Below are 24,422 nucleotides of genomic sequence, written 5' to 3'. Positions count from 1 at the left end.
CCTGCCAGAGTAGTGTCAGAGAAAGCCAACTAAATAATATAAAATGTCTAAGTTTTAACCAAAAATTATTCATCATACCGAGAACCAGGAAGATCTCCAACTGAAAGAGAAAAAACAACCAATAGATCCCAACACTGAAATGACAGAAATCTTAGAATTGTCTGAAAAAAGATTTGAAAGCAACCATAATAAAACTTCTTCAATATGAAATTATAAACATGCTTAAAACAAACTAAAAAATAAATATGAGAGCAAAGAGATAGAAAGTCTCAGCAAAGACATAAAAGATATACAGAATCAGATGGAAACTTTAGAACTAAAATAAAAAGCTCAGTGGATGGTCTCAACAACAGAATAGAGGGGAGAGAGGAAAATATCAATGAACGAGAAAACAGAACAATGAAATTACCCAAAATGAACAGGAGAAGGTACATAGATTAAAAAGAAATGAACAGAACTTCCAAGGTCTCTGGGATTATAACCAAAAAACTAACGCTCGAGTCACTGGAGTCCCAGAGCAGAGGGGAAAAGAGGGTGAGAATGAAAAGTACTCAAAGAAATAATGGCTGAAAACTTCTCAAATTTGGTGAGAGTCATAAACTTACAGATTAGAGAAACTGAGAAAACATCAAACAGGATAAATCCTAAGAAATCCAAGCCAAGACATACCATAAGTAAACTTCTGAAAATTAAAGACAAAGAAAAAACCTTAAAAGCAGTCAGAGAAAAATGATACCTCACCTATAGAAGAAAAACAATTAAAGTGACAGCAGAAATCAGAGAGGGCAGAAGGAAGTGGCACAGTATTTTTCAAGCAGTTAAAGAAAAGAATCATCAACCTAGAATTCTATAACCAGAGAAAATATCTTTCAGGAATAAAGGGGAAATCAGGCATTCTCAGATGTAGGAACATGAACAGAATTTGACACCAGTAGACCTACCTTAAAAGAATGACTAAAGGAAGTTCTCTAACAGAAAGGAAATCATAAAAGAAGAAACCTTAGAGCATAAGGAACAAAGGAAAAACACTGTAAGGAAAAATATAAATACAGTAGTCTTTTCTTATCCTCTTGAGTTTTCTAAATTATGTTTGATAGTTGAAGCAAAAATTAAAACACTGATGTGGTTCTAAATGTATTTAGAGAAAATATTTAAGAAAACTATTATAATAGGGAAGGGAATTGGGACATAAAGGGAGGTAGGGTAAAATAATGACACCAGTAAACTGTGGTAAGTTATGTATATATAATGTAATACCTAGATTAATCATTTAGCAAGTTTTATACTCTCAAAAACACTACAGAGATATGACCCAACAATTCCACTCCTAGGTATATATCCAAAAGAATTGAAAGCAGGAACTCAGATACTTGTATACCAATGTTCGTTGCAGCACAATTCACAGAGCCAAAAGTTGGAAGCAGCCTAAAAGTTCATCAAAAGACAGATGGATAAATAAAATGTGGTATATATGTACAATGGACTATAACTCAGCCAGGAAGAGAAATGAAGTCTTCATACCTGCTACAACATGCATGAACCTTGAAAACATGCTGAGTGAAATAAGTCAGTCACTAAAGGACAAATATTGTATGATCCCACTTGTAGGAAACATCTAGATCAGGAAAATGTATACAGATGAAAATTTATTGGTGGTTTCCAGGAATACAGGGGAGGGAGAAATAGGAAGTCACTGCTTAAAGGACACTGAGCTTCTGTTAAGGGTGATGGAAAAAGTTGGAAATGGACAGTGGGGGTGGTTGCACAACATGATGAATGTAATGTCACTGAATTGTACATATAAAAAAGTGTTGAAATGGCAAATGTTTTGTTACATATAAACATACTAAAAAATGGGGAAAAAAAACCAGAAAGGAAGCAGCAAAAAAAAAAAAAAAACCTGTACACAAATCATTATAGCATCTTTGTTCTTAATAGCCAAGAACTGGAAATAACCCAGATGTCCTTCAACAGGTAAATGGTTAAACTGTGGTACATCCATACCATGGAATACTGCTCAGCAATAAAAAGGAATGAACTATTGATATGTGCAACAATCCAAATGAGTGTCCAGAGATTATGCTAAGTTTAAAAAGCTAACCCCAAAAGTTTACATACTGTATGATTCCATTTGTATAACACTCTTGAAATGACAAAATTATAGAAATGGGGTACAGATTAGAGGTTGCCAGGGGTTAAGGAGGGGGGAGGGCAGGAGAGAAGTATATATGGCTATAACCTGGCTATCTGAGGGATCTCAGTGGTGATAGAAATGTTCTGTATATTGACTATATTAATATGAATATCTTACTTTTGATATTGTACTGTAGTCAGAGTTCAAATTCACACACACATACAAAAGCAGACTTACTCATCTGACAGACTAGAGGAACCCCTGAGACTATGACCACCGGACACTCTGCTAACTCAACTGAAACCACTCCCGAAGCCCACTTTTCAGATAAAGATTAGACAGGCCTATAAAAAAAAAAAAAAATTACACACGTGAGGAACGTGCTTCTTAGTTCAATAAAATATACGAGACCAAAAGGGCAACTCCTGCCCAAAAGTAAGACAAGAAGGCAGGAAGGGACAGGAACTGGACAGTTGGACACAGGGAACCTGGGATGGAAAGGTGGAACATGCTGTCACATTGTGGGAATTGCAACCAATGTTACAAAACAGTACGTGTATAAATTTTTGAATGAGAAATTAACTTGGGCTGTAAAAACTTTCACCTAAAGCATAATTAAAAGTTACCATTGGGAGAAACTGAGGAAAAGGGTACACAGAATCTCTCTGTATGATTTCTTCATTTCTTTTTTCCTCCCTTGGTATTATTTCTTACAACTCCGTATGAATGTACAATTATCTCAAAATAAAAATTTTAATGAAAAAAACAATGTACATGAAATTAAATGACAAGTGTAAGCTATGAAAAAGATATGCAATATATAATAATAGCCTTAATATGTACAAACCTTTTTAAAAATCAGATTTTTAAAAAAAAATAACAAGGAAAATGAGCAAAGGACACAAATAGGCACTTCACAAAAGAAAAATACAAATGCTTAATATTCATTAAAATAATTAACCTCAGCAATAATCAAAAAGCATGAAAACTTAAAACAATGCAAACTTTTCACCTATCAGACTGGCAGAGATTATAAATTAGATGTTGCAAAGGCTACCGGGAAGTGGGCATTTCTATGTACTACTGACACAGTGACAACAGTAATAGAAAGTGACAGGACTTTATAGGAGGGCCATTTGTTAATGTGTATTAAAACTTCAGAAAATACATACCTTTAAACACAGCAATTCTAACTCTAGACATTTATTCTAAGAAAATAATCAGGTACATGTACAAACCTTATTTATAAGGCTCTCTATGGCATAAAATTAATCATGCCTCCAGATAAGGGAGTATAAGTGATACAGCCATGTAACAAAATAAGATGCAGCCATTAAAAATAATGATGGAAAAAAAATTCCATAGAAAAATATTATGAGATATCATGTGGAAAAAGTTGGTTATAAAACTACTGTAGTATGTGATCCCAGTTTTATTTTAAAAGATAACATTTCTTTCACCAAAAAGACAAGAAGGATTCACAGTGGTTACCTCAGTGAGGCAGTATCATGGGTGATTTATTCTTTTTTTCTTTGTGCGCCTCTGTATTATCGAAATTTTCTAGGAAGATGGTAATGGGGAACCCAAAGTCAAAATGGGGAGAGTGTTGACATGTCGTGGAGTTGGCAACCAACCTCACAAAACAATATGTGTATTAAATGTTTAATGAGAAACTAATTTGCTCTGTAAACCTTCATCTAAAAAACAATAAAAAAGTTTTTTCCAGCAAGAATTATATATTTAATTATTTCAGCCCTTAGAAGAAAAATGCAGTAACATTCCTTACTGTGGGGTAAGGGTGGATAACTGAAGTAGGCAACCAGTTCACACCCTCAGCCTGAGAACAATGCCAGGCACCCAGGACACAGAGGCTTTGGGAAGGAGCAGCCTCCCCTCCACCTGATGAGATATGACTTACCTTTCAGGGTTCCTAAAGCGGCTGCTAGTAAAGGCTGATAGGTCTGGGCTGGCATGTCACAGGTGTGACTTTTTGATTAGTTTGTTATACTTTCTTGATTCTACTACGACTGCGTCCACGTTCCTTAGAACCTTGAAACTGTTTGGCGCACCTGATCTGAAGTCTTTATAAAAAGGTGACAGAGAAAAAATCCACACAAAACCGAGCATTAAATAGTATAAGCCAGCCACCTCTACCCAAATCACACTCTTACCTGTAACAAGCACTTGATCCGCTCTCCTGGGGTCATGATTCCTGTTGTGAATACGCCAGATAACATCCCAGCTGCAAACAGCTGGGGGTAGCTGCATTAAAAACAAAAATCACAGGCAAGCACCTGTGACTGATTAAAACAGTGACTGACTACCCAAGACAGAGGCAATCCCAGCAAAAAGGATAGCTTTGTAAGAAAAAGTAAGTACTTGGGAGTGGCCAGAAGCCCAGCCACAAATCAGATGTCACACGAAAGCCACCTTCTAAGTGAATTCCATAAGGAGTCCTGTGGTGCAATGGTTAAGTGCTTGGCTACTAACCTAAAGGTTGGTGATTTGAACCCACCAGCAGCTCAGTGGGAGATAAGACCTGGTGATCTGCTCCTATAAAGATTACAGCCTACAAAACTCTCTACTCTGTCATGGCTATGAGTTGGAGTTGACTCGATGGTGCACAACATCAACAGGAGTATTCTGATATCAAGTTTTCCAGGGCAGAGATCTCAGTGCCAAAAGCAACAGGAACTGCACACTGAAGTAGCCCCACCCATGGCAGAAGCTTTAGAGTATAAATTCCATCCCTGGGCCTTCCAAGTACAGTGACTATGGACAAGTTCCAGGCCTCTTTGAGCCTCGACTCTCCATCTGTAAAATGCAAGGTTGTTAGGGAAAAAGCCTCTAATCAAGGATCTGGACCTCAGTTGACCCCAGTTCCCCTCCTATCACCAAGGACCTGAGAATATTTTAAGCCAAGACTCAAGCATGGCAGCCTCAAGGCCAAGAAGAATGGCTGTGGTCACCTCCACTGGCTGAGAGGCAGCCAGGTCAGCTGCAAGGAATGTGCTGTAAGATACTGAAAAAAGCCCAGGAATCTCCTCTGGGCCTGGCAGCATGATGCCACCCAGGTAGGCATGATGATCCTGTGGCCCCCACTGCAGAGAATGATTCCCCAGTAACCAGAGATATGGGCCTCATTCTGGTGCCCAAAGAATGAGCCACACTGAGTATGCCAAGGAGTCTGGGGCTCCTAGCATCTAGCTCCCATTGTTGTCTGTGCCACCTCTAACATTTCCTTTTCTTTTGGGGATTAGCAATACCAACATGGTCTGGAAACACTGGGGCACAAGGCTACAATTAACAGCATTTCAACAGAGTCTCCACAGCTTAGCAAATGTTGCTGAAAACTTTACATACTGGCCTGAACCTCAGGCCCCTCCTGATCCCAAGCCCCAAAGGCTGAGTATTCAGCCTGGTTCTACTAAACAAGGAGCCCAAGTCCTGAGGAACAGATGCAAAATGGGGTAGAGAAACATCTACTGCAGGTCCTTTCCTCCAGGCAGGGCACCACCAGTCTCAGGAGCTCTGATTTTCCATGCACTTACCCCAGTCAGGGCTCATGTGTCTACCCCAGGCACATACACCCAGCACACAGGCTGACTGTTACACAGGCAAGAGACCTGCTTTCATGCGTCGCCTCCTTCATAGTCACCTCACACTGCTGTCCCCAAGAGGAGCCCTCTTGGCAACTAAACTTCCCCCCATGAGACCAACATGCTCCATTCTTTCCAGGATGCCCAGATGGCCAGATCCCAAACTGGGCACCTCTCCATCTCCTAGGACTGGGGACTTTCCTCTAAAACTCTGTGTGTACACATAGCACCATGTGGACATTCTACGACCGCCTGGTCTATTCTGCCACCAGCGCCCCACCCACCCCAGGGAGGTACCTGTGAGAGCTGGACCCTCCTGGGCTTCTACCTCACCCATTTCATAGCGCTGGTAATGCTACTTTCCACATCACCCCCAAATGCTACTACGGGGAGGTGAACGTGACAGGGCTGGCGGGATTACAGGGATGGGGTCCTGAGTGTCTGTCCTTGCTTAGGCAGGAAGGGTATTTCTGCTGATGTGGCTGCACAGAAACACAGACCGAAGTACCAGCAATGACCCTGCTGGGGGGCCTCATGCATGGCTCTGTTACAGCTGTGTGCCACCACATGTGCTGAAAAGCCAGGCACTCAGAGAGGACATGAGTCCACGGTTCGTTTAGATTACCAGCAGTAAACACCGCTTCAGAGATACCCTTCATGCACATTTGAGGCCACTTGTGTCTGCTTACACAAGCTGAGCACATTCAGAGGGTCCCAAAGACTCCAGAGTTTCAAGTTATAAGCACCTCTATCTACATCCTAGACCCTCATCAGCTATGGCCTGAAGTACCAACAGAAGACAACCACATAACAACGTGGGCTTCCCCCCTTGAGCTCCTGGGTCCCAAGCTTAGCCAGGCTCTGTGGGTCCTATGCTACCTGAAGCACCTCTCAGGGGCTGTCACCCTGCTCAGTTCAGACTGAGGGCACATTCTCATGTGATGTTTCTGCTGAGAATTCCCTTGCATCCTGAGACACCCGGCTGTTTTCATTAATGACTTTGTAAATTCTGAGCTATAATTCCAACTCAGCTGCCTCTTAACACTCAAATCCAACTTCTTAAGGTTTACTAAAAGAAAACACACTAACCTATTTCGCTTTAACAGAGAAACTAATATCTGAAATAATTATAATCATATTATAATAATGTTATAAAAATAAAGCAAAACAAAAGTTGGAAGCTTCCCTTTTCTCAACCAGGTGATGGGAAACAATGATGCCACTGCTGTCGCTGCTGCAGCACCAGGTACTATTCACAGCATTTTACACACATTTTAGCATTCAGACCTCCCAATAGTTATGTGGGGTTAGTATTATTAATATCTCTAGAAGAAATTATGACGACTGGGGGGTAGTCTGTTTTTTTCTTTTTCCCTTTTAGATCACAGGGCAAAGGAAAATCAGCTACCTCCCTCATGCAGAGCTCCCAGGATCCTGCCTCAGGGGCCCAGGAGGACACCCCTTGCCTGTCTGCCAAGGTTCTTTCCTGCAACGCATGTCACACCATCAGGCAGAACAGCACTGAGTGCTCTGGGCCCATAAGTACTCACCTAAGCACGTCCTCTGGGGATTTCTGTTGCAGCCTCTTCCCCAAACCATATCCAAAGAAGCACACAGCAAACATGGGGGTGACACCAATGATGGGGGCAGCCATGCCCCTATAGAGTCCCGTGATGCCCTGCAAGGAATCACTGAAGCAGGAGCTGTTCACAGACACCAGTGCCCTTATGCTATTGAAACAGGGAAGCAGTGTGTCTTCTAACCTGTGGCTTTATCCTTTACCTCTTCTCCAAGCAAGGAGAGCTTTAAAATGGGGGAAAAAAAAAAAAAAAAAACTCACATTTATCAGAAATAATTTACCTCTTCTATTTTTCATGCTGCAGGAGGGAGCGGAAAGAAGTCCCATTCTACAAGGCAATCTGGCAATATGTATATACTCTTTCACCCCAAAACTCTCCATCTAAGAAATTTATTCTAAAGAAATATTCAGAGATGTAGAAACAATGATGTCAGGCATCTATAAGGTGCTAAAATTTTGGAATGAACCTAAAAGCCCCAAATAGGAGATAAACAATGGGAATTCCATAAATGGTCTATGATACAGTCATAAAATCACACTGTAACCAGGGAAGAGACTACTAAGGGAAAAAAAGCAAGCTACGAAACAGGTTATACAATATGACCTGACCTCCTTGGGGTGAAATTACAGGTGGTTAAGAAATTTTTGTATTTTCCAAGTATCAAGACATGTGATTTTTATTACTCAAAAAGAAAATATTAGGGCAGTATATCAATTTTAACCAGTACAGTTTGGTAATGAAAGCAACTATGTGGTTGCCAACAAATAATTAGACAGACAGATAGATGATATTCCAACTAAACCACATAGTAAACCAGGTAAAAAGAGGATCTGGGAACCAGAAGACCAGGCATTCACCCCAAGAGGGATGAAGGGGCTTGCCAAGATGGCACTGGACCAAACAAGTGAAACTGACATTGACACAATTATTAACCTAACCCCAGGGAAAACAGAAGGTTGCACAGGAAATGAAATGCACATCACAGTACGCTATCTGGTAAAGAGGGAAAAAACATACAAAGTTATAACCATGCCAATAGATGGATTAAACCACAAAGTGTGATACAAAATTTTACAGGTAGGGCAGAGGGAATTGGAAGTGTAAGAGTTAAAATCATCTACCACAAATGAGTAGCTAAAACACATTAAAAATGTAAATAAAGTATAGTAGTAAATGCATATCATATAGAAATGGGTAGGCACGAACATCATAAACAACTGAAAGAGAAGAGAATAGTTGCCTCAGGATACTGAGGGGGGGTGGGAGAGGGACACTTAAATTGTAACAAGTTTTTTAGTAACAGATTCAGTGCATGTATCGCTTTAATAGAAAATAAGGAAGAATTTTAAAAACAAATATAAAAATGTTACAGTTGCTCCTTACAGAGAATAACAAGAGAACCAGGGTGGGGCTGCACACTAGGAGGGCTACCACAGACCCAGGGTGTGGACCTTGGGTGTTCTCAATCACCTGCTTCCCAGAACCAAAGGGCTACAACTGTACCTGTCAGCACCTGCCTGGATCTTGCAAAGGCCTAACACTGCTATAGGCTACAGGCAGCCTCGCTAAGGACAAAGTACAGAGGCAAAAAATAGGAAAGGATGAATAAGACAGGGAAGCTTCTAAGGAAGACCTATAGAATTGGTGACAAAATCGTTCCAAAGCACCTCCCACAGCTCCCTACATGGGCTGAGGCCACCTAGGTCCTCGGGGGCCAAGCCCATGCCTCCAACAATTTGTCCAGCCTTCCTTTCACCCTACCAGCCCACTCAGCGCCATGAACCACAACTGAGAGCTCTGCCTGGCAGCCCCAGAAAACAGAGAGCTCAGTGTGGCACAGCAAAAACCACAAACACCACAAACATGGACAAAGGACTCCTGCTTGATTCTTCAGTCAGTTGGGTTTATACAAGTGATTTTCCCCAGGGCCCCAGCACCCAGCACACTTGCCCACTCCCAGGCAAGTGTTCAGTAATGTTTGCCAACCAAGAGTCTTTGAAAACTGGCTCTTTTCTGTAAGGGCTGAAGACTCTAAGCAGACCAGAGCCTAGAGGCTCCACTGGGCACTGATTAAACTGTATCCTGGGCAGCATAGATGCAAGGAGGAACACTTTAAAGAAGAAAGGGCAGCACTGCCTCACCCATGGGAGCTCGAGGGGACTCCACCTCGAGACCTTTCTCCTACAGGTAAGTCCTGGCAGAAACCCTGGGAACAACCTCTCCTCCAAGGCTGAGTCCATTACTTACCAGCACTCCCTTTTTATTTGGGTGATACCTGCCTCTCACTTCCTAAATATTTAATAAAGTCCACCTATTTAATAGAGGGTTTACTCATTTGAGAGTTATGTTTTAGAAAGCATAGGAAGAAAAAAATTCCTAACAAGGTCTTTTTACACTTATACTAATGAAGTAAGTAATACATATCACTAACAATAAAAAGAAAAAAAAATTTTTTATACTTTTTAAAAATTCCATGTTTTGTACAGATATATGCACATTCATATTCATTGCAGCACTGTTTACAACAGCAAAAAGATGGAAGCAACCAAGGTGCCCATCAACGGACGAATGGATAAACAATGGCATATTCACACAACGGAATACTACACATCGATAAAGAACAATGATGAATCCATGAAACATTTCATAACATGGAAGAATCTAGAAGGCATTATGCTGAGTGAAATTGGTCAGCTGCAAAAGAACCACAATTATAAGAACTCAAGAAATAGTTTAAACAGAGAAGAAAATATTCTTTGAAGGTTATAATAGTGGGGAGGGAGAGAGGGAGAGGTGCATTCACTAATTAGAGAGTAGACAAGAACTATTTTAGGTGAAGGGAAAGACAACACACAATACAGGAGAGGTCAGCACAACTGGACTAAACCAAAAGCAAAGAAGTTTCCTGAATAAACTGAACACTTCAAAGGCCGGTGTAGCAGGGGCAGGGGTTTGGGAACCATGTTTTCAGGGGGCATCTAGGTCAATTGGCATAATAAAATCTGTTAAGAAAACATTCTGCACCCCACTTTGGTAAGTGGCATCTGGGGTCTTAAACGCTAGCAAGTGGCCTTCTAAGATCCATCAATTGGTCTCAACCCACCTGAAGCAAAGGAGAATCAAGAAAACCAAAGACATAAGGTAATTATGAGCCCAGGAGACAGAAAGGGCCACATAAATTGGAGACTACCTCAGCCTGAGACCAGAAGAACTAGATGGTGCCTGGCTACAACTGATGACTGCCCTGACAGGTAATACAACAGAGATGTGGCAGGAGAGCAGTGGGATGCAGACCTCAAATTCTCATAAAAAACACCAGACTCAGTGGTCTGACTGAGACTAGAAGGATGCCAGAGGTCATGGTCCCCAGACCTTCTGTTAGCCCAAGACTGGAGCCATTCCCAAAGTCAACTCTTCAGACAGGGATTGGACTGGACTGTAAGATAGAAAATGATACTGGTGAGGAGTGAGCTTCTCGGGTCAAGTAGACACATGAGACTATGTGGGCAGCTCCTGTCTGGAGGGGAGATGAGAAGGCAGAGGTACAGAAGCTAGCTGAATGGACACAGGAATACAGGGTGGAGAGAAAGTATGTGCTGTCTTATTAGGGGGAAAGTAAATAGGGGCATATAGCAAGGTGTATATAAATTTTTGTATGAGAGACTGACTTGATTTGTAAACTTTCACTTAAAGCATAATAAAAATTAAAATTCCATGTTTTTACTATCAAAAATATCTGAAAAATTACATAATCCAATAACCCCAAACCGGTTTAATGTCTGTTTCGGGATTTGGAAAATCTGTTGGCCTCACTAAGTGTTTCTGTGATTGGTTGATTTTTCCTTGAGACTTCACATGAACTTCTGACACAGATCCCTGGCAAGCTGATTGATCCGGATTGGTATTTTCCTTCCATTTCATATTTCCAACTATTTCTCACTAATCTCCTGTAGTCTTAATTCTGCCTTCCAAAGAGAGAACCATTTTATTAGCTTCATGGGATTTGGTTTCTCGATTTGGAGGTTTAGGGTTATGGTTTCATTGGACATCCCAGTTAACCGTCATCCCTATTATCATGTTCAGTGCTTCTGTTCTACCTCATTGTTTAGTGCATAGTGCCTGGGGTCTTAAAAGGTTGCAAGCAGCAATCCAAGGTACAACAATTGGTCACTATTTGCCGGGAACAACAGAGGAAGAAGGAGAGGCAGGAGGAGGAGGAGGAAGAAATGGAATGTGTGGCTAACTGCCTCCGTGAACACCTGCCTTCTTTGCCATGAGACCAGAAGAACTGGATGGTACCTGGCTCTTTGATCAAAGAGTCTATGCAAGAATCCTGATCAAAAGGGGAAAATGCAGCACAGAATTTCAAATTCTTACGGAATCCAGACTTTCTAAAGCCAATAAGGCTGGGTGAACCCCTAGAACTATTGCCCTGAGATAATCTTTAAACCTTAAACTTGAATCAAAAATATCCCCTGAAGGTCTTAAATGCTAACAAGCGACCATCTAAGATACATCAATTGGTCTCAACCCACCTGGATCAAAGGAGAATGAAGAACACCAAGGTCACAAGGTAATTATGAGCCCAAGAGACAGAAAGGGCCACATGAACTAGAGACTACATCATCTGAGACCAGAAGAACTAGATGGTGCCCGGCCACAACCGATGACTGCCCGGACAGGGAGCACAACAGAGAACCCCTGAGGGAGCAGGAGAACAGTGGGATGCAGACCCCAAATTCTCATAAAAGACCAGACTTAATGGTCTGACTAAGATTAGAAGAATCTCAGCGGTCATGGTCCCCAAAGCTTCTGTTGGCCCAGGACAAGAACCATTCCCAAAGCCAACTCAGCAGACATGGATTGGACGGGACAATGGGTTGGAGAGAGATGCTGATAAGGAGTGAGATACTTGCATCAGGTGGACACTCCAGACTATGTTGGCATCTTCTGTCTGGAGGGGAGATGGGAGGGTACAGGGGGTTAGAAACTGACAAAACGGTCACAAAAGGAGAGACTGGAAGGAGGGAGCGGGCTGACTCATTAGGGAGAGAATAAGTGGGAGTATGTAGTAAGGTGTATGTAAGTTTATATGTGAGAGACTGACTTGATCTGTAAACTTTCACTTAAAGCACAATAAAAATTATTAAAAAAAAAAAAAAAATCCCCTTAAGTCTTCTTTAAACCAAACAATAGTTTACCTTAGTTAGTAAAGAATGTCTGCCTTTGAGCATCGTGCTCTTTTAAAGAACTATCTATAAGGGATCAAATTAACAATGGCAACTCAAAAGACTAGATAGGAAACTTAGGGGGCAGTGAGTTCATGTTAATGGAGGAGGAACAATTCAGAAGAGGTGGGTGAAGATGGCTGGGTAACTTGAAGAATGTAATCAATGTCACACATGCAGAACTTGCAGAACTGGTGTAATGTTCTGATGTGCATATTCTCCACAACAACAAAAAAAGAAAATAAATTATTAAAGCAGAAAAAAAAAGCTAAAAAACAACAAAAAACCCAGTAGCTGGAGCTATCAAAGACTCCAGGGCAGATACAACAGAAGGAGGGCCTGGAGTGGCACAGTGAGGGAGCTGCAGCTGGGGGCTAAACCTCCAGCAGAACTGCGAAAAGTCACCCAACCCCTTTGAGTAAGCAACAAACCAACCCCGTGAACGTGTTCCTCTGAGTCAGAGGAATCCCCAGCACCAAGACACCATACCTCTCTAATAAGGGTCTTCCGGAAACAGTCAAAGGTCCCAGAGTACATGGGAGGCTGTCCAGGTGAACTCGAGGGCTGCGTTTGCAGCCGGACCTGAAAACAGAAGTTAAAACACAGTTACCTCCCAGATTCAGAACTGTCTGTCAGTAGCAGTGGCCCCAAATGTCTCACAAACTATGAACCGGAAAATCTGTACCTGGGATGCCCATGTCTTCAGCATCCACTTAACCTGCTGGATCCAGACTTCTCTTTCCTCCAGTTTACTCAGAACCCTGTACTCACAAGTCATTAGGCTGCTTTTAGAGAGTGGCAGTTTCTTTGATTTCCTCATCCACTTACTTTCATTATTTATTTCTTATTTAATAAATCCCACAATGACCCAATGGAACAGGTATTTCCCATTTACAGACAAGGAAACTGGGCTTAGCGAATTTAAGTGGTGTGTCAATAACTAGAGAAGGTGGGCTGAGGCCAGACCTGACTGATGACAAAGCTCCAGCTCTCAGCCACCACCCCATCCATGCATGGTGACATGTAGGTTAGGTACAGTGCCCAATAAGGCCATTTTGGAGTGAGGAAGATTTTATCTTACTTTTCTTGGTCTTCATCATTCTTGATCTTTTGGAGTATTTAACGCTTCTAACTCTCTCTCTTTAAATCTCCCTTCTTAGTGCTCCTCTTTTTGTTTCCTTTTTTACCCTAGGCATTCTCCAAGGCTTAGCAACCTACTTCTCTGGTCCAATCCAGGGCTTCAGCTTCTGCTCAGTGATGACTCTCACCGGCCGTCACCAGACCTTCTCTCCGGGAATACAGGGTGGAGAGGAGGAGTGTGTTGTCTCATTAGGGGAAAGGAAATAGGAGTATATAGCAAGGTGCATATAAATTTTTGTATGAGAGACTAACTAGATTTGTAAACTTTCGCTTAAGACCTACATTTCCAACTGCCTGGAAAAGCTCTCCCTATTCAAGTTTCCCAGTTGCCTCAAATAGCCTCTAGAATCTCACCCTTCTGATGAATGCCCCATTTGTAACAGTGCCATTTTCCCACACTCTCTTCCTGAGATTTGAACTCTAGCATCACCTCCGACTACTTCCAGCTGCTCTTCCTGCTCTTCTCACTCAAGCACTAAATCCATTGCAGTGGTCCTGTCAAGAGGCTCCCAGAATCATAATTTCTTCCCCTCTCTTTCTGACTCAAACTCCTAGGCCAAACCCTCATCCATCCTTACCAGTATGGTGGTTTTCACTTCTGTCTGCTCATTCTTTGACACTCCCCTGCTTCACAAGGTGAGAGGTGAATCCTAATTCCCCTATTCTTGAATGTGGGCCAGAATCAGTGGCTCACTTCTAATGAATAGATGTGGTGGAACTGATGCTATGTGGCTTCTGAGGCTAGATGACAAAAAAGTCAGCTTCTCCCTGGCTCGCTCTTTCTAGAATTTTCTCTAGGGAAGTCAGCCACTGTGTTGTGAGGACGCTCAAGCAGACTGGAGAGGGTCATGTTGGGGAGAAATGAGCCCTCCTGACAAGAGCAAGCACCAACTTGTCAGTATGTAAGTAAGACACTTGGAAGCCAATCCTTCAAATCAGTACAGTTCCAGCCTTTTCTTCTTTTAATTTCTCATACCATAAAATTTACCTATTTAAAATATACAATTCCATTGTTTTTAGTATATTGAACAGAGTTGTGCAACCATCATTACAATCAATTTCAGAACATTTTCATCACCCCAAAAAGAAGCCCTCTACCCATTTAGTAATCACTCTCCATTCCTAACTCCTCTCAGCCCCTGGCAACCAGTAATCTACCTTCTGGTTCTATGGATTTGCCAATTCTGGGCACTTCACATAAATGCAATCATACAATTGTGGTCTTTTGTGCCTGGCTTCTTTCACTTAACATAAAGTTTTAAAGATTATCTATGTTGTAGAATGTATTGGTACTTCACTCTTTTTTACTGATGAATAATATTCTATTTTACGGGTATACCATTTTTTGTTTATCATTAAATAAGGCAAATAAGGGTTTTGTTTTTATTTAAAGAGAGGTCCCCAAGACTAAAATGCCTGGGACTAACAAGATCTCTTCCTGGATTAAAGCGCCTGAAACAGATGAGGCAGTCCAAAGTGGCAGAGTAGTCAGACACCTCATAATGTCCTTCTTACAACAAAGACCCAAGAAAACAAATGAATCTGATACAGATGACAACTTTAGAACTCTGAGCATCAAAGACAAGGCTGAATAATCAGAATGAGCACCAAGTGGAAGAAGAAACAGTACAAAAAAGCAGACATGGAGAATTACAGATTGCAGGTGACCTGCTAGCCAAACCTGCACAGCAAGGCCGTATTGAGACAAAGCAAGATGCATTCTCAGCCGAAACCCCCATCACCTGGTACAGCCAAGCAGGAGTGACTCTGCACTCATGTCCAGAGCCAGGCAGGAGGAGCTTCCCACCCTGCAAAAGTTAAGCACACGCACCTCACCCACTGCACTCACCCCTGCCCCCTGTGTCAGACGCCGTGGGCCTATAGAGATCCCCCAACCCCCTTGCCCATCCACACTCCCCACATGTGATCACAGTCTGGCAGTATCCACCACCGTCCCCACTCCCTAAGCTGGGAGCCCTTGAACTGGAGGCAGCACCCTTTGCTTAACTCTTGTACCTCCTTCAAGGGCCACCTGGACCCATGGACCTGCTGCACCTCCTATCCCTACCAGCCACCTCCGCCAGGGACACAAGAGCCAGCACTGCCTCCTACTCCCTCCAGCCACCCATGCCAGGGACCTGAGGGCCAATGGTATCTCTTACCTGCCGCACCGCAGGCCTGAGGGCCAGAAGAGCCTGCTACTCCCTCCAGCTACCTGCACCAAAGGCCTGAGGGCTAGTGGTTCCTCCCACTCCTTCCAGTCACCTGTGCTGGAGGTCCAAGGGCCGGCAGTGCCTCCTACTCCCTATAGCCACCTGCACCGGGGACCCGAGGACCAGCTGCACAACATCCCCCATGACACACTCTAATGGACAAGGGCACACCTTCCAATTGGGCACCCATGAACATGTGACAACCCCCATCTCATCCCTCGCATCGCCTCCCCCCACAACCAGAGGCTTGTGCCCACTCCAAACACCCACACAGCCCTGTCAACCCAAGACCATTGGTAAGAGTTTCCGAACCACCCACCCAGTGACCAACAACCCGGGCACTCTCACCCCAACCACTCAGCAATCGGCAGAACACACACATAACACTTAACCCAGCAAGCAGGGAGAACACCACAGCCAGGTGACCAACTGGACAGATATGTCACCTCACCAGAAATGCCAGCTGCATCTTCAGCTGCCCCACAACACCAGCGAACAGAGACCCATGCTCACACATCAAGTCACTGACCCACCCACCCAAAGACAGCAGATGAGAGCTTTGGTGCAACCAGAGTAGTGATCAGAGTAGCACAGATGTCCAGCCTACTCAGATATATCAAAACAAAACAAAAATTCAGGATGCACCAAACAAACACACAATAAAAAATAAACATAATAACTTCTTACTACTTTGGAGATAACAGATAATACCAAATCACATACAGAAGGAGGACAAGATGGCTCCAGCAAGTGACCAAAATAAAAAACCAGAAAACCTTCCAGAGGAAAAAAAATGGTAATGGAACTACCTGATACGGAATTCAAAAGACAAATATAAGGGCTCTCCAAGAGATCAAGGAAAACACAGACAAAACCAAGGAAAACAGACAAAATTAAGAAAAACACAAACGAAGCAATAGAAGAATTCAGAAAAAACAACACAAGAGCAAAACAACAAAATAAATGAGAAACCATACAAAAACAGCAACTAGAAATCCAAAATATTAACAATAAAATTTCAGAAATAGACAATTCAGTATAAGGATACAGGAGACGAGCTAAAACAACAGAAGACGGAATCAGCAAATTTGAAGACAAACCCCTTGACACCAATTTGTTTAAGGAAAAATCAGGAAAAAAAAGAAAAAATGAAGAAAGCCTGAGAATTACATGGGACACTATCAAGAGAAAAAAATTGTGCATGCTCAGAGTTCCAGAACAGGGGGAGGCCATGGAAAACACAGAGGGAATTTTCAAAGATTTGCTGGCAGAAAACTTCCCTAATATCATGAAAGACGAGAAGATATCCAGCCATGAAGCTCAGTGAACTCCATACAGGATAGGCTTCAAAAGAAAGTCACCAAAATAAATCATAATCAATTTGCCAAAACCAAAGACAAAGACAGAATCCAGAGAGCAGCTTGGAAAAAACAAAAAGTCACCTATAAAGGGAACAAGATACAGAAACCATGCAGGCAAGAAGGCAATGGGATGGCATACATAAAACTTTGAAAGAAAAAAACTAACAAACCAAGAATTATATATTCAACAAAATTGCCTCTAAAATACAATGGCAAAATCAGGACATTTTCAGATAAACAGAAATAAAGGGAATTTGTAAAAACCAGACGAAACTTACAAGAAATATTAAAGGAAGTCCTTCGGATAGAGAACCAATATCAGACAACAACCTGAGATTAGGACACAGGACAACATCAGCTAGATACCAACCCAGAAAAAGAATTCTCAAAAATAAAAATTAAAAGGCTGAAAACAAGGAACCATAGACATCAATCTGTAAATGATGATAACATCAAAACAAAAAAGGGGGGATAAATGGTATAGCTTTAGAACATTCATAAAGAGAAGAAGTCAAGGTGATATCAAGAAATTAAAGACTAGTTTAAACTCAGGAACATAAAAGTAAATCTGAAGGTAACCACAAAGAAAGTTAACAAACCTACTCATCAAAATAAAAGAGAAGAATGATACTGGTGAAGAGGATGTTTCTTGGGTCAAGTAAATACATGAGGCTAAATGGGCAGTTCCTGTCCAGAGGTAACATGAGAAGACAGAAGGGAACAGGAGCTGGTTGAATGGACATGGGAAATACAGGGTGGAGAGAAGGAGTGTGCTGTCATATTGTAGGGAGAACAAGTAGTGTCACATAACAATGTGTGTATAAGCTTTTGTATGAGAAACTGACTTGAATCATAAACTTTCACTTAAGGCACAATAAAAAAAAGAAAAAGAAAGATACAGTAAATGCAAAATCAACAACAAAAGAAATGAAAAGAAAATCCACAAACAAAAAGAGCTCATCACAGAGAATTAAGCGGAACAGTCAACACCACCAAAAAAAAAGTACAACAAAATGGCAGCAGTAAACTCATACTTATCGATAATCACACTGAATGTTCATGGCTTAAATGCACCAGTAAAAAGACAGAGAGTGGCAGAATGGATAAAAAACAACCCATCAATATGCTGTCAACAAGACATACCTTAGATAAAAAGACATACACAAACTAAAACACAAACAATGGGAACAAAAAGTACCAAGCAAACAATAATCAAAAAAGATCAAGAGTGGCAGTATTAATCTCAAAATCTGCCATAAAAGATAAGGAAAGACATTACATAATGATTAAAGAGTCAATCCACTAAAAGGACAAAACCATAATAAATATACATGCACCCAATGATGGGGTCCAAAATACATAAAACAAACTCACGCAGCATTGAAAAGAGAAATGGTTCCATAATAATAGTAGGAGACTTCGATATACCATTTCCGGTGAAGGACAGAACATCTAGAAAGAAACTAAACGAGGATATAGACGATCTAAACGCCGTATCAACTAACTCAACCTCACAGACATATACAGAACACTTCACCAACAGCAGCACAGTATACATTCTTCTCCAAAACAGAACATGTTTTAGGCTACAAAGCAAGCCTCAACAAAATGCAAAACACTGAAATAACACAAAGCATTTTCTGTAATCACAACACCATAAAAGTAGAAATGAGTAACTGGAAGAGCAAGCGGAAAAAAAGCAAATACATGGAAACTGAATAATACCTTGCTTAAAAACCACTGGGTAATAGAATAAACCAAAGATGGAATAAAAAAATTCCTAGAATCAAATAAGAATGAAAACATATCTTTCCAAAACCTTTGGGACACAGCAAAAGCAGTGCTCAGAGGTCAATTTATAGTAATAAAATGCACACATCAAAAAAAGAAGAAAGGGCCAAAATAGAAACATTAATTCTACAACTCAAACAAATAGAAAGAGAACAGCAAAAGGAGCCCAGTCACCAGAAGAAAGAAAATAATCAAGATTAGAACAGAAACAAATGAAATAGAGAACTGAAAAACAATAGATTCAACAAGATCAGAAGTTGGTTCTCTGAAAGGATCAACAAAATTGACAAACCAAGGTTGTAGGTAGACCAAAACTCTTATACACTTCTGGTGTGAATATAAAATGGTACAACCACTATGGAAACGGTATGGGGATGCCTCAAAAAGCTAGGAACAGAAATACGATATGATCCAGCAATCCCACTCCTAGGTACACATACGCTAAAGAAATACGAGCTGTGACACAAATTGACATATGCACACCCATGTTTATTGTAGCATTATTCACATTAGCAAAAAGATGGAAACAACCTAAGCGCCCATCAACAGATGAAAGGATTAAAAAACTATGCTAATACACACAACAGAATACCCTGCAACGATAAAGAACAATGATGGATCTGTGAAATATCTCACAACATGGATGAATTTGAAGGACATTATACTGAGTAAAGTAAGTAAATCAAAAAAGGACAAACATTGTATGAGACTACTATTATAAAGAAAGAAGAAAAGTTTACGCATAGGAAAAAAAAATTCCTTGATAGTTACCAGGGATGGGAGAGGAAGGGAAGGAAAATTACCAAATAGAAGACACGTGTTAATACTGGTGTAGGGAAAGGCAATACACAATATGGGGGAAGTCAACACAACACGACCAAGGCAACGAGGTCACTGAAAGGAATGCAAGAACAAAGGGCAACAACAGTGATTACTATAGCATAAACAATTCTGCAACAATAGTAGTAAAACAATAATTTACAAATGGATACATAGGTAGATAGGTATGCCAAGAGGTGTGGGAGGATGCAAGGGAGCACAACTACCTACAGATGTAGGTTTGGTAGACAGTTCTACATACACAACTGTAGGTGCTGCTTATATATTAATATGGACAATGGAGCACACAAGAGCCACAGGGTAAATTTTTAGACATAACCAAACACCTCGTTGGATGAAGTTCCTAGGCTCAAAGGTGAAGGACCATAGACTCAGGGGACAGCCACATCAATTGGCACATCACAGTTCATGAACACAGTTTTGCATACTACTTTGTTCTGTTTTTTTTTTTTTGTTCTGCATCCTACTTTGGTCAGTAGCATCTGGGGTCTTCTTAAAAGCTTGCAAGCAGCCATCTAAGATAAAACTATTGGTCTCTTACTGTCCAGAGAAAGAGAGTAAAGAAAACCAAAGACACAAGGGAGCAATTAATCCAAAGGACTAATGGACCACGTGAACCATAGCCTACACAACTCCGAGACCAAAAGTACTAGATGGTACCCAGCTACCACCACCGACCACTCTGACAGGGATCACAACCAAGGGTCCCGGACAGAGCGTGAGAAAAATTATTGAACAAAAAATCAAATTCACAAAAAAGACAAGACTTACTGGTCTCACAGAGACCACGGGAAAGCCCAAGACTATGGCTGTAAGACACCCTTCTAAACTGGAAATGAAACCATTCCCAGACTCCACCTTTCAGCTAAACCATAGACAGGCTCATAAAATAAATAATACCCGAAAGGAACGTGCTCCTTAGAACAATCAATTATACAGATCAAAAGGGCAACATTTGCCCAAAAGCAAAGATGAGAAGGCAGGAAGGGGTAGAAATCAGGACTAAAGGACAATGGGGGAACCTTTAGGGAGTAAATGGGGAGAGTGCTAACACATTGTGGGGAATGACATCAATGTCATGGAACACTTTATGTACAAACTATCAAATGGGAAATGAATTTGCTCTGTAAGCTTTCATCTAATGCACGATAAAAAAATTTTTTTAAGTAATAAAATGCCTGAAAACAACTCAGAAAAAAGAATGAGAATGGTTGCACAGCTCAAAGAATGTAATCAATGTCACTGAAATGTACATGTAGAAGTGGCTGAATTGGTGTATGTTTTGCTATGTATGTTCTTGACGAAAAAAAAAAAAAAATGCCTGAAACGAGATATCTGCCTACATGGGTCAGGAGTAGGAAGAGAGGCCAGACAATCCTCCTCCCTTACTGGACAGTGCTGCTTGTAACAATGACTTTTGGAAGCACTAACATACACGGCATTTACCATCAGCTGAATAAACATCTGATTTCATGTTGCACAAGCCCCTCTCCAGCCTGGCTGCTTTAACCCTGGTCTTGCCATAAAAAAAAAAAAATTTTACCCTGGGGCAGCTCCTCCTCTGGATGAAAGGTGGCAAAGAGCCTGCTGACCAAGCCTGACATGAAGTATCCCAAAGCTGTTTCCCTGTGGAGCAAATCTGATTCAATCTCCTAACAAGCCCCCTAAACCCACTTCCACCCGTTAAGACCCATGTCGCCTTCCAACAGGCCCACCCTGGCTATGACCTATCAATTTCCTTGAAGTCTGTGTACAGAAGCAAGACTGAAAACTATCTTTCAATAAAGTGAAAAACACTTTAAGCAAGGCCTTTAATACCAAGCCACATGGCTTGGACTTCTGGTCTCCAGCATGGCCTTGCTAAAGGTTGCACAGGCAAAAGTTGAGGCATGCATGTGAAGACCAGGGAACACACACCTTGATGAGTTTCCTCCCTCCCAGAACCTCAATTTGACTTGGCTTCCACAGCAGGGAATGTGAGGGTCAGCCAGGCCCTGGGTAAAGTCACACACCTCCTTTTCTTGGAACAGGCTCAGTTCCTGCAGACAACAACACTGCCCAAAAGGACGCCTCATCCCAGGAGGCCTCTCAGGCTGCCATGGGGTGCCAGGCTGAAGGTGTCCAGATCCCTTTCTAGGACCGGAAAAGTGGGAAGGAGATAATTACAGAGCACACTGGTCCCAGGGGAGTGCGTCAAAATCCATCTCCAGAATAATTTTGTGTCTGACTTTAGCTCTCTCCCTAAGGGACCTGTTTCTACCTTGATGATGTTAGTGTTGGCTGAAATCAGAACTTTGGGGGAAAAGTGTTTTCTTTCTCATCCCCCAAAATGTGGCGCAGGGTCAGGAGAGGCGGCCAAACAGAAAACTTTATTTCGGACCCCCTGACAGGCGGTTAGAAGCTGCTCCCTCTGCGCCGCCGGGCTCTTTGGGGCGCGCGGTACAAATTCTCCTTCACCCCGAAAGGGGAGAAAGAGAGGCTCCCTCAACTTCTCATGGAAACTCCCACAGACCCCTTCAATACCGGGGCTGCGCCTCGCGCCGTCCGCCTGGGCCACCTCCCCTTCAATCCGTCCCCCCGCGCTGCCCTGCACCTTAACCGTGTCCAGCGGATGCCCCACGAACACCAGGCACATGCCGCCGAAGCCGCCGGCCAGCAGGTTCTTGATCGGACTGATGGGCTTCGGCTGGTCAGCCATAGTCCGCCCGCCCCGATCTGCTAGTCAGTCAGTCTGCGGTCTGTCCCCAGCTCGCCCCGCTCGGCTGCGTTGCCCTAGCTGTAGAGTCGGCGCCGCGGACCTTTCACCCACTTTCGGGTGGGCGGAGCGTAGCCCAGGGCAAGTCGGGAGGAGGGCGCCAGCGACTCGGCCGGGCTTCCGCCGGGGGCAGCTTCCGGTCGCGGTCCCGCCCCCAATAGGCGTGGCCTAAGGGGGTTGGGGCTGACCCTGAACTAGTCTGAGCTGGAATTGGCACCCCAGCCGGTGGGCTTACTCCTCCAGGAAGTCTTCCCGGACTTAACTGTTTCCTCCTCTGGACTTCCATTCATTCACTTGCTCCGCAGAGGTCAGCTGCTCTCTGCTATGTGCCAGGTGCCCATCCAGATGCTGGAGACACAGCCCGGAGCACGACACATAGTTTCCTGCCCTTGTGGAACTTCCAGATCATAACAAAGATAAATAAGTGGAAAATGCGTAGTATGTCAAATGGTGATAACGTCTATGGAGAAAAATAAAGCAGAGAAGAGGGCTAGGGAGCAGATGAAGCAAATAATTTGTAATTGTAATTAGGTGAGAAAGGGAAGGTCTCACTGAGAAGGTTACTCTGGATTCAAGACCTGAGAAGGTGAAAGAGTGAGACCTATCTACAAATATGGGGTGAGGCTAAGGGACCTTCCAGGCAGAAGGGAAAAAAAAAAAAATGCAAAAGCCCTGATACGGGCTGTGCCTGGCCTGTTTGAGGAACTGTGGGCAGGTGTGTATGGCTGAAGCAGTTGATGAGGACAGAGAGGTGGTGTTGTTAGGTGCCCCAGAGTCGATTTCGACTTATAGACTTCATGTGACAGAGTAGAGCTGCCCCATATGGTTTTTCTTTACAGAAGCAGATGGCAGGTCTTTCACCCATGGAGCTGCTCCATGGGTTCGTACTGCCAACCTTTCAGTTAGCAGGCAAGTACTTAACGTTTTTCGCCAACGGGGCCCCAGGAGAGGTCATGGGGGCATATCAAGTGGGGCTTTGTGCACCATTGTGAAGACATTGGCATTTCCTCGGAAGGAGATGGATACCATTGTGGGGTTTTGAGCACAGGAGTGACACAGTCTGACTTACAAGTCAACAGGACCCCTCTGTTGGGTAAGAATAGACTGTAAGGGGCAAAGAGGAAGCAAGGAGCCTTAAGAAGGCTGAAGGCCATGGCCAGAGATGATGGCTTGGACTTGGGTATAGCAAAGGATATGGTAAAAAGTGATCAGACTCTGAATTTATTCTGAAGGCCCAAAGGATTTGATAATGAATAAGATATAAGGCGTGTGAGAGGAGAAGTTAAGGATGATTAATGTTTTAGCCTTAGAAATTGGAAGAGTAGAATTGCCATTAACTGAGGTGCAGGAAGGCCAGGAGCTCAATTTTGGACATATTAAGTTTGAGATGCCTATTAGGTAGGTACATGTTTAAGTATAGTTTTCAGAGAGATCCAGGCTTGAAATGAAATTTGGCAGTAATCAGCCATATTAGATCACCAAGGCAGCAAATGGCAAATAAAAAAGGGAAAGATTCAGAAAGAGAACTCTGTGGCCCTCCAGTGTTAGGAGATCAGGAGGGACCAGAAAAAAAAAAAGGTTGAGAAGTAACCAAGGAAGTAGTTAGGAAGAACCAAAGATTATGGTGTCCTGTGACCACTGAGGAAAGAGCATCAGGTGTGGCTGACAGGTCAGGTAAGATGATAACTGAGACATGACCATTGCGTACAACAACAAGGGACTCTTTGGTGACCTTGATAAGAACAGTTCCTGTATAGTGATGGGGTGAAAGCCAGACTAGC

The 24,422-nt window shown here is 42.5% G+C and overlaps 1 protein-coding gene across 1 annotated transcript in view; it reads right to left on the bottom strand.

Annotated features, from left to right (window-relative positions):
* The window catches only part of SLC25A20 (solute carrier family 25 member 20), a 29,313-nt gene extending 6,597 nt beyond the window's left edge, over window positions 1–22,716 (bottom strand). The window contains exons 1-4 of the mRNA XM_064274565.1: window positions 22,480–22,716; window positions 13,031–13,123; window positions 7,284–7,411; window positions 4,306–4,396 (exon numbers count right to left, since the gene is read on the bottom strand). Of these exons, the coding sequence (XP_064130635.1) occupies window positions 4,306–4,396; window positions 7,284–7,411; window positions 13,031–13,123; window positions 22,480–22,584 (417 nt within the window). The 5' untranslated portion in view covers window positions 22,585–22,716. The remainder of the gene's footprint in view (window positions 1–4,305; window positions 4,397–7,283; window positions 7,412–13,030; window positions 13,124–22,479) is intronic.
* Between the last annotated feature and the right edge of the window lie 1,706 nt (window positions 22,717–24,422).

The sequence above is a fragment of the Loxodonta africana genome, chromosome 22, assembly GCF_030014295.1.
Source record: "Loxodonta africana isolate mLoxAfr1 chromosome 22, mLoxAfr1.hap2, whole genome shotgun sequence".
In the NCBI taxonomy this organism is placed as follows: domain Eukaryota; kingdom Metazoa; phylum Chordata; class Mammalia; order Proboscidea; family Elephantidae; genus Loxodonta; species Loxodonta africana.
The sequence above is the reverse complement of the archived record's forward strand: the minus strand, read 5'-3'. Positions and strand labels throughout refer to the sequence as shown.